Genomic DNA, 17,851 nt, shown 5'->3' on the forward strand with positions numbered 1-17,851 from the left:
CTATGTGCGTGTGTTAACAATATGTTAGAGAGAGAGAGAGAGAGAGTGCAGGACAACAATAATAAGGGTGGAGAAAAGAGAACTATAATATGACAGACATCACACCCTGGTATTATATTATCACAGATATCAACTGATAAGATATGAGGTGTAGGAGTGCCACACTTCCGCGTTAATAATATTACTACACTTTAGTTTTAGACTACTGCTAACTGCTAAGTACTATAGACTACTACTGTCTAATACAATACTTTAGACTGACGATGTTTACAGCGGTTTTACTTCTTCAGACCGTTAAAATGACCGCGGCAAAGTTGTGTCTATATTATAACGAAAATGAACCTTACATTTCTGTGGCAAAAAAGCGATGTATATTTTGTTCATTCGGTATTCTGGCTAATTTTAATCATTAAAATTATCAAATTATTAACTATTAAGTAAGCTAACCCAGATAACGCGACTTCCTTTATATTAAATATTAACGAATGTGGCGTACGTTTTCTGTAGAAGCTAACATACTCACATATAACATATAACTCTCTAAGAATAAAGACCCTTAATTAATATGTAGATATAGTTGACAAGTTGAAAGCACGATAATTTTAACAAACATTAGGTCACATATTTTAATCATATTAGGTCATAATACGTCACATAGGCCAAATCTATAATGGCCAATACAATTATGATATTGATGACTTGCATAAAGAAACCCAGAATCAAACTGTCCTCAATTGGGTCGAAGTGACAGAAAGTTGCTGACAATTTACACTCAGTAACGACGGTTAACTTTGGCGAAGGCTTCAGCGTCTTTAATTTTAAAGGACTCACCGTCTTTAAATTTGCTGGTAGAAGTGAGGTCAGTGTGTGAAATGTGCTTTATTACATCCGATCTATTTTGACACCTGTTGTGGCGTCTTTAATTTTCAATTTTGAAGCCTTGCCACGTTCAATTTTTTTTTCATTTGAAGGCTTTGTCTTTATAAATCACGTTTATAAAAAACAAACTGAGTGTACTGAAGGTTAATTTAATAACTTTGAATATAATAAAAGAGGGATAAGTGCTTTATTGAATTGTAGTTTTATTTACGGTATAAACATGTTCATATGGTTTTACCCAGCTGAACAGCCTTTCAGGCGCTGATGATGCTGATCGTATTGTGGTGATTCCAATTCTTCGTTAATAATATTAATAAGTGGCAGATTAATTTTCTTTCTTCAAAATAAAAACAATTGCACGTGTACCTACTGTGCATAAAAAACAATGGAATTTTTAATTGAACCGAAGCTCGATGGAGTCAGATCTTTGCTCAGGCGCTCAGCGTTATTGAACTTTTTATTAAGTTTAATTAAGTTAAAACAAACTCAATAGGTACGACTCAATCAAACGAATGACTGAAGTGTTTGAGCTTATCCTATTGGATAAAGATATGACGATCCTTTTATCTAAACTTATTTGATCTCGCACGAGCGCTATTGTCAGACAACAGCAGATGTCCTACAGGCTAGTAGACGCCCTCAGCTATCTGCACCTATCAGATGTCCCGCTCATCATTGCACACTTTAAAAAGGCCCACGTGATAGTCACGTGATAGCCACGTGATAGTCACGTGATACCATGTATATATTCAAGTGAGCAGCGAGCTGGAGCACTGCCCACACACATGTTGACAGAGGGGCGAGTGAGACTAGCTGTGAGACTGGGTCATTAGTGCACGGAACTTTTCAGTGAGGCCTCTTTTTAACAAATGTCGTCAGTTCTTGTCCATTTCATCTCTATTTATAATGCCCACACGATCCATTTGCTACGTTTTGTTTACTATACTCTTGTTTATTGTGAAGTACCTATACTAAGTTCGTAAGGTTTTGTCATTGAAATAAAATTGTGTTAACCTTGTCTAAGGTATGGTGATAATAGATGCTGAGCCGTGGGCGGAGGAGAAACCAAATGACGAACTTTCGGTGGGATCAAACAAACAACTGTTTGGGTTCCAGGATCTAGCGAGTGACTATTACCAGGTAAAATAGAAACGTGGGAATACCTTGTTGTAACGCAAAGTGACAGGTCCTTCTTCTGCAACCTTACTGATATAGCTTACTTTGAATTAACATTTTATACTTATTTAATACTATTTTTGGAGAGTTTTCTCATTAGAAACCCCTTGTCTGGTAATCTTAGGTGGAATGTTAGGTATCCCAGCTATTTTCCAGACGATCTTGGAAGTATTCTTACTTTATTCTAGCTAATATTGGAAGTATTCTAACTATTTTTCAGGTCCTACGCCAGCACAGCAGGCCCCGGGTCTGCAGGTTTCTCTGGACTATCACAATTACCTTCCTGATGGGGATCACCTTCTACATGATCTACAAGCTAGTGTACGACTTCCTCCAGTTCAACTCCTTCAACGTCTCCTCCACCAAGTGGAAGGATCATGTAATCCTGCCTGCTATATCAATATGCGGCACTAACTTCATCAATTACACCCTTCTCTCAACTGAACTCAGTGAACACCACACTGACACTGGGGATCTTCTACAAGACTTTGACGACCTCCTCACAGATGTCATCAAGTTCTCCACTTACGGTAACATCCTGAACGAGCTGAACTTGACCAAGTACTCTGATCTGCTGGAGTGGGAGGGGGAGAACGGGTCGATAGCCCTGCGGTTCAAGACGGGGATATATGACATGTTGGTGGGGGAGTTCGACTACTTGTTCAGGGGTTCGGGGTTCATAATAGAGAACCCCCAGAAAGTAGTGAACCCCTCAGCGCTGGGAATGTGTTTTGAACTCAATGATGGGGGTCTGATGAAGCAGGACATCAGCGGAGCAAACGGAGGGATTGTTATTGATCTGGACGCTAAAGTAAAGGATTATCTCTTCACCACCTCCACCAAGGGGTTCGTAGTCTTCATAAGGGACCAGGATGAAACAGTGATGTTGAACCAGGGAGGTTACCTCGTCTCTCCAGGCACAGAAGCCTTTCTCAAGCTGTCAGCCCGGTCTGTCACCAGACTGGGGAAGCCCCACGGGACTTGCAAAAACAATTTGAGTAAGTACTCCAAATATGGGAAGAGGTTTGAGAGTGTCAGGGAGTGCAAGCAGAGACAGACCATAGAAGCTATGGTCGAGCATTGCGGCTGTATCCCCTGGTATTTTGCCAACAGAATGCTCAGCTTGAAGAAGTATAATGTTCTAGATGACGCAGTAAGGTTAACACAGGAAGAAGAAGGATCTGGTCATCAGGATATCAAACATCACAGAGATGAGGACCATGAAGAGGAGGCTGAGTCTGGAGTAGAGCATAAACACGCTGGGGTTTATCTTAATACTGGAGGAGATGGACATGATGGTGAGGATGCTGGACATGATGATGATGATGATGATGATGATGGACACATTGAAGATGATGATCTTACCAATGAAGATGCTGAACACACTGAAGAAGAGAAGTCCCACAAGAGAAGATCCATTAACGGTTCACGACAAAAAAGAGAATTACCTAAAAAGCTCGAGAGAGCTTTTAAGAAAGCTAGGAGAAGAGATGATCATCTCTACGATGAGCCGGTACGTTTTAAAAGAGGCAGCTCACATGAAGGCGCCACCGATGCCCCCGAGTCTGCCACAGAGTTCGCAACGGAGTGGTGGCCCACTGCAGCGCCTATCTACAACACCAACTACTCGGACTACATCTGCACCTTCACAATCCAAGCAGTGTGTGACAGTGTTATAGAGGATGAGATAAAGGAGGGCACATTAAAGATGGAGGGGTGTCCGGAGCCGTGCCAGTACAATGAGTGGGATGTGGAGCTAGCCACCACTGTCTTCCCCTCGACTGAGAAGTACTTTGAAAAGTTCATCCAGTTTGAGGTGTATGTGGATCCGGCTCCTGATTTCAAGTACGCCCGAGAGAACATGGCCAGGATCCACATCTTCTACGATGACATTAAGATGGACGTGTTGGAGCAGGAGAAAGCGTACGAGGCCCAGAACTTCATAGCTGAGTTTGGGGGTACTGTAGATCTCTTTATTGGCTTCTCGTTCTTCACCATATTCCAACTTATAGAGATAGGCATTGCAGCTTGTATCTACAAATGCCTAGGGAGGAGAAGACAATCTCCTTCATGTTCTAAAAAGGACGATACTCTTCCTTCTCTGGATGAGAGGGATACTGCACGTGCAAATGAGCTGGATACTGCATGTGCAAATGGGAATGGTAAGACTGGTGACGAGACAATAGAAATAAATATTATTGGTATCAGTTTAGATGATCGAGATAAAACGGACAAAAAAGATAACAACTATGTAAATGTCGACATTTCTAACACTAATAGGACAGCATATGAGTGAATATATTGTTGATGAATGAAGACTGTGATATAGAAACTTGAACGTGAAAAAACTTTTAAAAGCAAAGTATTTAAACATTGAAACTTCTTACGATTGTTGGATTTAGTCTATTTGAAAGTAGTTACTTACTTAAACATTATCGAATTATTAAAAATATGTTTAAGTTAAAACATGTAACTGTAATTAATCGCGTCAGAGAATTTGTCTTATATTAGGCGTTTCTTAGTATTTACGTTTACTTAGTATTTACTTTCAGAAGCCTTGTCACTTATCCCAATAAATAACTACAAGTAAGAAAACTTAGAGATGACACGAATCGTCCCAGGACTAGCCTAAAAAGAACATATCACCAGCCCAGATTGCAAAGAGAATACTCCCCATTTCACCGCCAGCATGATCTTATCTTCGTTACATTCCTGGCGAACTAACAAACATTCTATCGCCGTTCGTACAAACCCAAATAAAGTAACATATAATCAACACTGTCATATATTCCGCACCATCCCCGCTGACGGTCGAATCAGCATGATGGAACAGCTTCCACCCCTAGCAGCTTTATCAAGTGACTGGCTAAATGTCAGTGCGCGGAGTAAGCGCTACAAATACTAACTCAGCATAATAACAATGTGTTGCAAGTGCACCAGAGACTGGAAGCCTTACTTTACTACAATTATGAGACTATGTTATTACTGATATTATGCAGATTGCAGATAGTAAGAAGCATATTGTAGGATGATGGCCTGTGAACTGGCCTGTTAAGTGAACGTTTTATTAGTCACGTGTTGCCCTTATAAGGTAATGTTGTTAGTCACGTGATTCCCTTATAAGGTTATGTGAGCGATATCGCTTCCTTTGTGATTATGTCTAGTTGTTTGGAGCTAGGTTGTAGCGGTCCGCTGCCTTTAAAACATTTGCAGAATCGAGGCAATATCTGACACAGCAATTAAGCAATTACGAGTAGGACCAATATCATGAATATAGGGACACTTCTAACGTGAACAAAACAGGTGCAAAGAAGGAGAATACCCATATAAGGTTAAACGCTATATTGACTTGATAACACCTCCTTATTGTAATAGCCTGTCATTAATAAATGGCAGTTCAATTTAAAAAACGTAAAGCAAAAGCTAAAAATGATAAATACTACTATAAGGCAACGTTATGATCTTAATTATACCATATGTATCGATAAGTGAAAATGATCAAGTGCACAAGAATAACGTAAATTTACTGTTTAGTAGAGGCGTTGTATTCCAAAAAAACAGCAGAGAAACGGCAAAAAATAACAAACTGCAATAAAGGTTAATTAGAATAAAATCATTTCAATATATAATTTACCAAGCCCAACAAGCTGTAAAGTGTAAAGGGTAGCCGCGTCTGAATTATGAGATGTGCCGCAATTATCTCTAAAATGAATTATACGGCAGATAATGTGCACTATTATATTGGAGGGTGGCTAGGGGAGGCTGGCTATAGTAACAGGTTCTGTCAGTCCGGGAAAGGAAGCTTCCACCACCAACCAAACTATCCGGCTCCAGCCAGAGAGAGGAGAGAATGCTGATTGGTCCGGAGAGGAGAATACTGGACGCTGATTGGAGGAGGAGTGTCCTACTTTTTAACCGCTACACTTTTAAATAATTGAATTACCTTGAAATGCTTAAGTTGTACATTAAAATGCTGTGCAAACCGTTGCCAAAGAGGATTGGGTAGAATATTATGTTAATAAAGTTAAGTAATATTAATCAATTTCTCTGAGAAGAGTTTGATTTTAAACGCGCTCTAACGGACGTTTTGAGAGCTGAAAATCTCGCAATTATTGAGGCAAAAAAGCAACAAACAGACTAACAAACATACTAACAGCGGAAGAAGCACATTATCGGAGTAATTGATTTCAAAGTTGGGCTATCGGGAAAATTCTAGCAAACATTTGCAATCGGGTAAATTCTTACAAACATTTGCAAACGGGTAAATCCTAACAAACATTTGCAATCGGGTAAATTCTAACAAACATTTGCGATCGGGTAAATTCTAACAAACATTTGCAATCGGGTAAATTATAACAAACATTTGCGATCGGGTAAATTATAACAAACATTTGCGATCGGGTAAATTCTAACAAACATTTGCGATCGGGTAAATCCTAACAAACATTTGCAATCGGGTAAATTCTAACAAACATTTGCAATCGGGTAAATTCTAACAAACATTTGCAGGGAGGTGAGGTTAACGCGGCGTCAGTGTCCTGCATGAGATGAAGTCTTACAAAATATCATCTTTTACTGCGTTCTGTTATAGATTCCTTACATTAGCAACTAAATGTAACGGAATAACACTGGCAGTAATGTTATATTATTTCAACACGTAAGGTTCCGCTAATTTTCAACGTTGCAGCCGGAACTTTATTTAAAGATCTGATATTATTAGGAACCTTCAATCAAGGGAATGTTGTGAAACAATCAAAAACTGTAAGGACAGACTCAAGAGAGTTCACTAATCCTTGTAGCAACGCGAAAGTTTTAAAGCAAATTAGAAGAGAATCCGTTTTTACGTTAGCTTCAACCAAGGGAAAGTCAATCGCAAGAAATCACAGACGGCAAAACAAGCTGAGCATTTTGACAGTTATTTTTGAAACCATAGAAAGAGAGCTCGGAGTTGATTAAATCATGGGCTAAACTGACGTGTCGAGAGAGGGTACACTACGGCTTTATAGGCTACTATATACTGCTTTACTACTACACTACAACAACTACACTACAACAATGGGAGATGATGGGAACTATGAAGGAACCGAGGGATCTTCCCTGATAGATATTATAGTAGTATTAAAGTGGTATTATAGTATTATAGTAGTAGTGAGGGGTAGAAGAGGGAGGCTACTAGTGACCAGCAGAGTTTGTGGAGAGTTCTGCAGTTAGCTCTGCTGTCAACACCACAACTCGCTTAGCCAATCAGAGGCCTGCATCTCCCCCCGGCAACCTATCACAACGCAGTGTCCGGCGATAACTTGGGAATCCTACATTGTGGAAAAACAACTGGCAAAGCTTAGCGTATGCAGGATGCTGCAGCAGCGTGTTCACGCTTAGTGTACCTGTTTATTTCTGGTTACTAACTGGGTAGTACCTAGTTAGTAACTAGTACTGATGCTACTTTTACTGATCTAGAGGAGATGAAGAGAGAGATGTGAAGTTGGGGGAACTGAGCTGAGGGATCTTGTGAAGGATCTAAAAGGACACTGCCGGAATACAGTTAGGGGAGTGGCTACTTATAGAGAGAGAGAGAGTGAGTGTTTATTTGTAGAGAGCACTACACGAACAACGTAAATGAGAACAGCAGTGTACCAGTTTACAAGTTTTAAAATGCTGGTGTCCGAGCAGTGGACGCGAAACTATTGAACTACAACTTAAGTTTAACAACAGTAATGATTGCGATAGAGTGGACGGCAGTCGAGGCAGTTGACTGGTCACTAAGTAACTAGGAACTAGTTAGTACCTGGTTACTAAGTGACTAGGAACAATATTGACAACCATTATACAAGGCGTAGTGGTTACTAAGTAACTAGGAACAATATTGACAACCCCACAACCATTATACAAGGCGTAATGTGTGGCACCTTGTTACATGCCATTACCTAAAATATTAGAGCTGCACGATCTAATTACACGAGCCCGGATCAGACCTGGAACTACGAATATCTGGGTAATGAGATTTGTGAGGCACACACGGGGTCACAGGTAAAATACAATGAACCTCTAATATATTAAACAAGTCATTGTTAAATTGGAAGTGACAGGTATGTTCAGCTAAATCGGATTCAGGTTATTTTTGAATTGGAAATGACAGCTACAATATCCTAAATTAATTTGGCGTAGTGGTAAGCTCTCCCAACCTACCTGTGTAACAAATCATTGTGTTTCAAAATAAAGAGCGTGATATCTGCCCACACCTCCAAGCCAGCAGCTCTACAAAACTGCAGCCCTACTATGGCTTGCTGGAGAGTTTTCCAGAATAATTCCAACACATAATGTTGTTGATAGATGTTGTCAACTGGGAGTAACCACGTGGTGGTCCCGTGACTACACTGGCTGTGCTGCAGTTATTTCAGGTTCACTCTCAGCTGGTCACATGGGGTCAGTTTGGGGGTCACATGGGGTCAGTTTGGGGGTCACGAGGGGTCAGGTTAAGGTGGGTTTGCAGTTTAGTGGTGAGATCTTAGTCAAATACCTCCCGTCACGGTCAACAAAGCAAGACTTGTGGGATTTGTAGGTTAGAGTCGGGACAACTGGTGATGTTACTTAGTGACGTTACTTAGTGACGTTACCTGGTGACGTTACTTAGTGACGTTACCTGGTGATATTACCTGGTGACGTTACCTGGTGACGTAACCTAGTGATGTTACCTAGTGACGTTACCTAGTGATGTTACTTAGTGATGTTACCTGGTGATGTTACTTAGTGATGTTACCTAGTGATGTTACCTGGTGACGTTACCTAGTGATGTTACTTAGTGATGTTACCTGGTGACGTTACCTGGTGATGTAACTTAGTGATGTTACCTAGTGATGTTACCTAGTGATGTTACCTGGTGATGTTACCTGGTGACGTTACCTGGTGGTGTTACTTAGTGATGTTACCTGGTGATGTTACCTAGTGATGTTACCTAGTGATGTTGCTTAGTGATATTACTTAGTGACGTTACTTTGGAACTACTTAGAATTTGATGAATTTTCTTTTTATGATATTGGGCCTCCCGCATTTAAAATAAAAATTGAAGTTTTAATAATATCCAAATCTTACTGATGTATCAACGCTTTGCACTTATAGCCGCTTAATAAGACAAAGGAATGAAAAAAAGTTCGGTTCTATAAGAATAATATATATTACTAGAAACCCGCCGCTAGTCGAAAGCTTTGTTCGAGGAAATTTTAAGCATCAGTTATGTTTTAATTTCTCTTCATCATATAGCCCCAAAACGATACTTTTTACCGCATCAAAAAATTTCAATCACAACCAAAGTTATAAATATATATAGGTATATAGCGTCATGAGGGTAAATGTGAGCTAGTTGTGAAATTCTGACGTAGCATACAGCATAACACCGCGCGTTGAAATCCGCTGTAGTCGACACTATAAGGGAGCGAATTTAATTAGAAAACAACAATATTTTTGTTGATTGTGTGTGCGCGGCGTAATGTCAGCATTGTGTGTAGCTCTAGCGAATTTTAAAAAATCAGTTATGTTTTAATTTCTCTTCATCATATAGCTCTGTTATACTGTAGACATAATGGAATTTATCTAACAATGGCGACAGCGTTGTTAGTATTCGGATTCCCAAAACGATACTTTTTACCGCATCAAAAATACCAATCACAACCAAAGTTATGAATATAAGTCATAGCGTGAGCGTAAATGTGAGCTAGTTTTGAAATTATGACGTAGCAATAGCATACAGCATAACAACGCGCGTAGTTATGCTGTATGCTACGTCATAATTTCAAAACTCAAAACTATGCTCGCGCACGTGCATTTTAACGTTGCTACGCAACAGCGCAGTAAACCTTTGCTAAAATAACGACATTATTCTAACGGTTATTTTACCTCACTTCCGACGTTAATTATAAAAAATCTAAAGCCTAAATCAAAATTCTAAGAATGCTATAGCCTATTCCTATCCTTTTTCTACAACCCTGCTAAAAATGGCGAGGTTTCAACTCCATTTGCGAGCTGGGTTTGGCATCACCAGAGGGTCATTTTGAGGTCAATTTTCGGTGTTTTTTCTTCTATGTCCCCGTTGCCGGGGAAATTTCGTCAAGTTTAAAATATAATATAGATATACAACAGTAATATTATAAAATTATACAATATTAGTCTGGTCTACAGTTGGTCTAAAATTAATCTGGTCAATATGTAATCTGATATATTATAACACTGGTGTTTGCCATATTTCTAGCGGCGTGTAAATTACTATTTAATTGCAGTGCAGCAAAAAGAAATTTGTAGATTTAAAAAATCATATCAAATGACTTAAAACTAAAAACAACTGCCGAAATGAAACTGGTGACGTTTATCTGAGGAAGCTGCTTGTAATTGTGGCAGCTAACAGTTTGTACCGTCCAAAAAGGGATGACAACTTGCAGCACTGAAACAACCACTTAGCACCGTAATGCAGCGTAATGCATAGAAAAAGACTTTTATAACCTGAAGCAACCCTATTCTAACCCTTCTAACTGCAACCAACAAAAGACACGCTAACAAGAACTTGTGTTCCGAAAGGTCGCTATTACTGGCTGCAAATGGTACGTGATGAAATTGTGGTGAACGTGTGAGCACTGCGAATGGTTCGGCATAGGACAGTGTTCAATGCCAAACAATGCAGACGTTCGCAATTCTAAAAATGCAGCACTGAGCCATTCAGAGCCACTGACAGGGGGATCTGGACATCAGCAACCATTTGCTTCGATACTATTAATAAGTGAAGTTTACCAGCGAGTATAAGTGTCCAATGGACACGTACAGTGTCCATTGTTGGAGAATGATGGGCCCTTATTTTTAGATAGAAATATGTTTAAATGTGGATAGACCTCAGCTGGTATCTTCAATAGGTATTTAAAATAGTCAAGAGTTTCCAGTTCCTGTTCCAGACCCCTGAAGCCTTGCTCTGCTAACAGGAAGCAGCTTCTAAGTAACAGGAAGCAGCTTCTAAAATACGGTATTTTAGCAGAGCACGGCTTCAGGGGTCTGGAACAGGAACTGGAAACTCTTGACTAGGGGTTCCTTTGTGGAAAGAGGTAGAGCAAGACTAAGGGCTGTGGTTCTGGGGCAAAATGATAAAATAACGAATTTGTGTAATAAGTGTGCCTCATTAAAGTGTGGTATACTTCAAATAAGCTTCAAAGTTTTCATGGTCATTAACCTGGCCAGTTTGTTTAGATCATTATAATATCACCGACGGAATTAGCCGATTCGATGCAAGTGAGGATAAGGTAACTACTGTGTTGAGTGGTTACTAGTTAACGGTTTTCAAGCTCATAGCAGTGTTTGAGTGATGATAACAGCAACACTCCCTGTGAGGTTATGCTGGCAAGATCTCAGTCTGCTGATAAACCACATCATCAGTGACCATAACAACAAATCTACTGATCATCACCTAGGGTAACACACCTTCACTTCCATACGGTGAAATGATTAAGATGGATGCTCAAGTGAGAGGTTCGTATAGTTAAGCTAGAGGTAAGACTAGAGGAGCAAGTGATTGTCCTGAAATGAGTATTTTGTATGTGAGAGTGATGGTGATGACAGAATAAAAATGAGCTTGACACAGAAAACCATGACAACATGTTACCATGGTAACAGGTAAGCATGGGAACTTGCTCTTACCATACTTGTTGTTATCCCAGTGCTGAAAGATCTGGGTGAAAGTCAGGAAAATATGTGTTTAGATACCTGACCAACCACTGTGTAGCTCATTAATTTCAACCTATCAGAGCGCAGATCTACATCTGTCACGTGACACGAGTGATTTGTCACGTGGTATTAGTCACGTACATTGTCAGACTAGAAGCATGTTAAGTGTCAACAAGACCGAAATAGTAAAGTATTTGCCTCTCTTAATACTTTAATAGAACTGTAATAGCACATAACCTGGGAAATGGATAAAATATTAAATTCGGGTTAATTATAATAATTTGGCTGACTATAGAATTAGGGAAAGTGCTGATTTATAAGCAATTAGTCGGTAATTTGGTAAATTGAATAAACATATGTTACATATGATATGTATTATTCTCGGCAAAAGATTGTGCAATTTGGAAAAAGATTCGAAGAGGAAAAGTTGTGAAATCTGTTGAAAGTTATTAATAACAATTTGTTAAGTAAACGATGTTAGAATGCTCAACAGTGACTTTCTAAGGAAATAAATAACACAAAACACGGAAAAAAAGAGTAACTGGAATTAGTTCTCTTATCTGTCATAAAACGTTAAAAGATAAACAGGTCGTTTCTGAAGAAAGAAAGTAACCAATTTACATAGGTACCAGAATAAATCATAAACTAAACAGCTTGACTTTCAGAAGAAAGAAAACATACGATGTTCTAAAGATGAACATAATTCCCAGGATCTAGCAACTCCAATTGTTGAGAGTTATAATACGAGTGAGGATATCAAATTATGCGGGGGTTGTTGGTAAGATGAGCTATTGGTATCTGGTAACACAACAACAAAGGACCAGGGACGTAGTAAGGGACTAGAGATGAGTTACTGGATAATATGTGTTACTAGTGATCAATACGCACTGGGCTGTGGCTAGAGGTGGTTCTGGAGATTGGGCGACTCCTGTCCGACAGCGACTATGATGGTTATAGGATGAATAATCTGTGCAAGTTTGGGTGAATTTCTAAGTACCAAATTTGAGATATCACTTCAAACACAAGAAAAAAGTCGCTGTTGGACAGGGGTCGCTGTCGGACAGGAGTCCCTGTCGGACAGGAGTCGCTGTCGGACAGGAGTCCCTGTCGGACAGGAGTCCCTGTCGGATAGGAGTCCCTGTCGGACAGGAGTCGTGTTTCCGGTTGTGGACTGTGGGGGAGGAATCAGTTCTACCTTAACTAATAAACCAGGGTTATCGGTTATTATTGTCATCATTGTTTAAAATTATAAACAATAGTAATTATATTTGTTAAAGCTATTAACATATTATTATTATTTCATTAAGATGTTTATTATAAATATAGAGAAGGAAATTCCAAAGTATAGATTTACAGAATTAAGTTTAATAAAAGATGTGAATTAAAAATATAGCGAAGGAAACTCCGAAGTATTAAGTTAACGAATTAAGTTTAATAAAAGATGCGAATTACAACTACAGCGACGGAAATTCCTAAATGTAAGTTTATAACACATTACATTTATTGACGGCCAATTCATTAATTTGCCTAATTTGAATTACTTAGAGTTGGGAATTTTGGATTTCTGACCAGTTATTATTAAGTTTTGCTATAGTTGGATAATGAGTAAACTTCATTGCGTGGAGAATCGGGTTATAACTATTTATTTTTAAAGGTGTGCCTTTATTTGCGGAGTTGTAATCTGTATTATAATTTTAGTCCTCATTTTTAATTCACTTAGACGGGGCGGAGTAATAAACAACTTTATTTTTGGCTCAATTTCAATTTATATAAATTCATTTCTTTGCTTTTAATTAGGGTGTATTTTTTGGTAAATCTGTATTATTTGGTTTAAGCGTGTTGATATTTAACTTAGACTTCTAATTGGTGTTGATCGAATTTAAACGCAATTCACTTTTTGCCTTCTTCATCGAACCTTCAGTTTAGTAAACATTTTTTTGTTAAATTAACAATTCTCGTTATTAAATAAATTATGCACCTTAATCTGTATACTGTAGCTGTTCGCGTTATTTTAACAGGAAAATAACTTTTGATTTACACGAATACCTTCTAGTTCTACTCCAATATTTAGTTGTAAGCGTTAATATGATTTCTATAAGCATAATAAATTTTACAAGCGTGATGAACTCTACGAATGTATTGATCCTTTTAACGTTAAAAGCGTAATCAACATTATAAATGAACAACACTATTATGAACGCTATAAAAGTTTAAAATGCCATGAATGTAAATAACGTTATGATTTTATGAGCCCGATGAATAATATTAAAAATTTTGAATGTCAAAAATTTCACGAAGGTCATGAACGTTACAAACACTATTTTAGTATTTTATTCGCTACTTTTCGTAGACTTGAGGAACGTGCCCTTCTCGGTTGAAGTCACTACCCCGGGGAGGCATGGTACGAACAATCACTATCTGCAACCAACCTACAGCATGCACTGCGAGACTAATAAAACGTCACGCAGATTTTAAAGAAAGCACTAGAATAGATTGTTATGTGAGGAATAGAGAGAGTGTGATAAAGAGGTTCATCTCAAGTGCAAATACTCACTAATAGTAATACTTAATATCCGTTATTTGACTAGACTACAGTGACTACTTCATAGCAGGCTTCTTCTCCGAGGTCAAGGTACACGCAGTGCTACGTGTAGTAGGGATAGTTCAGTTTTTGTAACGTTATACCGACGTAGTTGCAGTGTTTATTGAGTAAAGTTAGCGGCGTAGTTTTTAAACAAATTTTTAAGAGAGGTTGGGCCAAGATAGCCCACGAGAGGATAGCATTGAGATGCTCTGCCTATCTCTGGGGTGTGGCAACCCTGGGGAAGGTTGCCGGTGAAATCAGAATGAATGGTTAAGGATGGTGTAAAAAGTGACATGAGTCAAGATGTTACGCTAAATAAGTGCCAGCTGGATTTGGAAAATTTGGATTTGGAAAAGTTGAATGAAACGAGACAGCTTATGAGTTAATACTCCTAAGTCACCCCGGTCTGATCCAGCTCTTCCGGCACAATTAGGCGTTTGGTGCGGTTTGTGGAATTGACAATCGTGGTGATGTGTTGGTTGTCGAATATGTCGTTGACAGAGAGGTAGTAGTCCTGGAAATATTGACCTCTTATTTGGGGCAATAGCCGGACACTGTCCAAGAAAGTGTGAGACAGTTTCCTCTTCGTCGCCGCACATAGGACAAGCACTGGTGTTTGATTTGTATATGGTGTGAAGGTGTTTGTTTAAGCCGCAGTGACCCGTGATGAGGTGAACTGCAGTTCTGTAATCTTGCCTGTTGTTGCTGAGTGTAGTGTTGAGGTTTTTGATGATTTTGGCGTGCTTGTGGTCGAGTGTCAGTTTGGTGTATCTGGGACCATCAGTTATCCAAGTTTCCTGATTCAGTCTGTTGACTTTGTTGTCGATTTGACGTTTGATGTAGGATTGTGGAATTGCACACTTTAAAGTTGATTCACTGGTTGATGCCGGCGTAGTTGCACTTGCAGGTCAGTACAGTAATTGTCATCAGTCATGGTAACATGATTTCATGGCAATCTGTCGTCCTGGTGACCCGTCGTCTTGACTATGTGACGTCATAGCAGCTGGTTGTTAGCCTGTCGTCTTCGCTATATAGCTGTCATGGTAACTTGTCGTCATCGCATCTTTTCGTCATGGCAACCCTTCAACCGGTCTTCTTGGCTATATGTTGTCATGACTCATGTTAACATTTCATCTCGGTAACCAGGTAACTTGTCGTCTCGGTAGCCTATTTTCCTTTTATTTTGTTGCCATTGTTATTGTAACTCGTCATCATGGTGACCTGATGTCATTGATAAACTGTTGTTATGGTAACTTGTTTTCGCACTACCATAACAGGTTCTAGAACCTTCTATTCGTCTCCAGACGCGCGGAGACACGTGTCAGCTGCTCGTTATTGGACTGAGTTAGCATGGTAACTGAGAATGCACTCAGAGAACACGGGTGTCTCACATAGCTGCAAATTGTTAGAATTGCTAACCATATTACAGCCGTCACGTCTGGTGTGTAGTCACGTATGGTACGTGGATTTGAAATGTCTTCCAGAATGTAGCTGCCGTTACTGACGTTTGAAGTTTTCTTTACGTGGCTTCTCCAGACTTTAACTTTTACACTCTTGTAGTATTGACGCTGACAAACTAAGAATTAAGTAGCTGTGATTCTTCAACCGATCAGATAGAACCTGGTTGTAGTTTTTAAATGCCTCTACGATATTGCTAACATTCTGTAGTATTAGGGCCCTAAAAGCCTAAAGACCCTCAGTGAGCAGGGAAGCAGCTCAGTTTATCCATGACGACGTGTACCTACAGTCCTGTATCCATGACGACGTGTACCTACAGTCCTGTATCCATGACGACATGTACCTACAGTCCTGTATCCATGACGACGTGTACCTACAGTCCTGTATCCATGACGACGTGTACCTACAGTCCTGTATCCATGACGACGTGTACCTACAGTCCTGTATCCATGACGACGTGTACCTACAGTCCTGTATCCATGATAACATGTACCAACAGTCCTGTATCCATGATAACATGTACCTACAGTCCTGTATCCATGACAACATGTACCTACAGTCCTGTATCCATGATAACGTGTACCTACAGTCCTGTATCCATGACAACGTGTACCTACAGTCCTGTATCCATGACGACGTGTACCTACAGTCCTGTATCCATGACGACGTGTACCTACAGTCCTGTATCCATGACGACGTTTACCTACAGTCCTGTATCCATGATAACATGTACCTACAGTCCTGTATCCATGATAACGTGTACCTACAGTCCTGTATCCATGATAACATGTACCTACAGTCCTGTATCCATGACGACGTGTACCTACAGTCCTGTATCCATGATAACATGTACCAACAGTCCTGTATCCATGATAACATGTACCTACAGTCCTGTAACCATGATAACATGTACCTACAGTCCTGTATCCATGATAACATGTACCAACAGTCCTGTATCCATGATAACATGTACCTACAGTCCTGTATCCATGACGACGTGTACCTACAGTCCTGTATCCATGACGACGTGTACCTACAGTCCTGTATCCATGATAACATGTACCTACAGTCCTGTATCCATGATAACATGTACCTACAGTCCTGTATCCATGATAACATGTACCTACAGTCCTGTATCCATGATAACATGTACCTACAGTCCTGTATCCATGATAACATGTACCTACAGTCCTGTATCCATGATAACATGTACCAACAGTCCTGTATCCATGACGACGTGTACCTACAGTCCTGTATCCATGATAACATGTACCTACAGTCCTGTATCCATGACGACGTGTACCTACAGTCCTGTATCCATGATAACATGTACCTACAGTCCTGTATCCATGACGACGTGTACCTACAGTCCTGTATCCATGACGACGTGTATCTACAGTCCTGTATCCATGACGACGTGTACCTACAGTCCTGTATCCATGATAACATGTACCTACAGTCCTGTATCCATGATAACATGTACCTACAGTCCTGTATCCATGATAACATGTACCTACAGTCCTGTATCCATGATAACATGTACCTACAGTCCTGTATCCATGACGACGTGTACCTACAGTCCTGTATCCATGACGACGTGTACCTACAGTCCTGTATCCATGACGACGTGTACCTACAGTCCTGTATCCATGATAACGTGTACCTACAGTCCTGTATCCATGACGACGTGTACCTACAGTCCTGTATCCATGACAACATGTACCTACAGTCCTGTATCCATGACAACGTGTACCTACAGTCCTGTATCCATGACGACGTGTACCTACAGTCATGTATGGTACATGGTACGTTTCCAAGGTTTCCATGTTATTGTCAGGAGCGGGGTTCGTTCAGTTTACTCCGTTTTCTGGCCTCTACTAACTAGTCCTTAGAAGGCTAAGGACTTCATGACTTTGCTTTTAACCTGGTTGCTTTCTCAGTCCTCCCACCCGGGGGTCCACTCCACGTAGTCACATACCTTTTCACGCCCCCGGTTTTCCTGCCTACTTGATAACTTATTGAAATAACTATATGAAGCTAGTAGTTACAGTGCCAGAT

At 39.8% G+C, this 17,851-nt stretch overlaps 3 protein-coding genes across 3 annotated transcripts in view; 2 read left to right on the forward strand and 1 right to left on the reverse strand.

Annotated features, from left to right (window-relative positions):
- LOC134823488 (double-strand-break repair protein rad21 homolog A-like) overlaps positions 1 to 17,851 on the forward strand; it is a 901,854-nt gene that overhangs the window by 795,648 nt on the left and 88,355 nt on the right. The gene's annotated exons all lie outside the window — the stretch shown is intronic.
- The window catches only part of LOC134822817 (uncharacterized), a 157,520-nt gene that overhangs the window by 125,718 nt on the left and 13,951 nt on the right, over positions 1 to 17,851 (reverse strand).
- On the forward strand, positions 1,906 to 4,534 carry LOC134822866 (acid-sensing ion channel 1A-like). The gene is made up of 2 exons (XM_063834133.1): positions 1,906 to 2,019; positions 2,276 to 4,534. Exons 1-2 carry the CDS (start codon positions 1,906 to 1,908, stop codon positions 4,349 to 4,351), a joined length of 2,190 nt encoding a protein of 729 aa, XP_063690203.1. The 3' UTR covers positions 4,352 to 4,534.

This window comes from Bolinopsis microptera, chromosome 11, assembly GCF_026151205.1.
Source record: "Bolinopsis microptera isolate Bmic1 chromosome 11, MBARI_Bmic_1.0, whole genome shotgun sequence".
Lineage (NCBI taxonomy): Eukaryota > Metazoa > Ctenophora > Tentaculata > Lobata > Bolinopsidae > Bolinopsis > Bolinopsis microptera.

Coding starts and splice junctions, on each gene's coding strand:
- LOC134822866 (XM_063834133.1), top strand. CDS start 1,906: ATGGTGATAATAGATGCTGAGCCGTGGGCGGAGGAGAAACCAAATGAC. Junction 2,020..2,275: donor TAGCGAGTGACTATTACCAG/GTAAAATAGAAA, acceptor ACTATTTTTCAG/GTCCTACGCCAGCACAGCAG.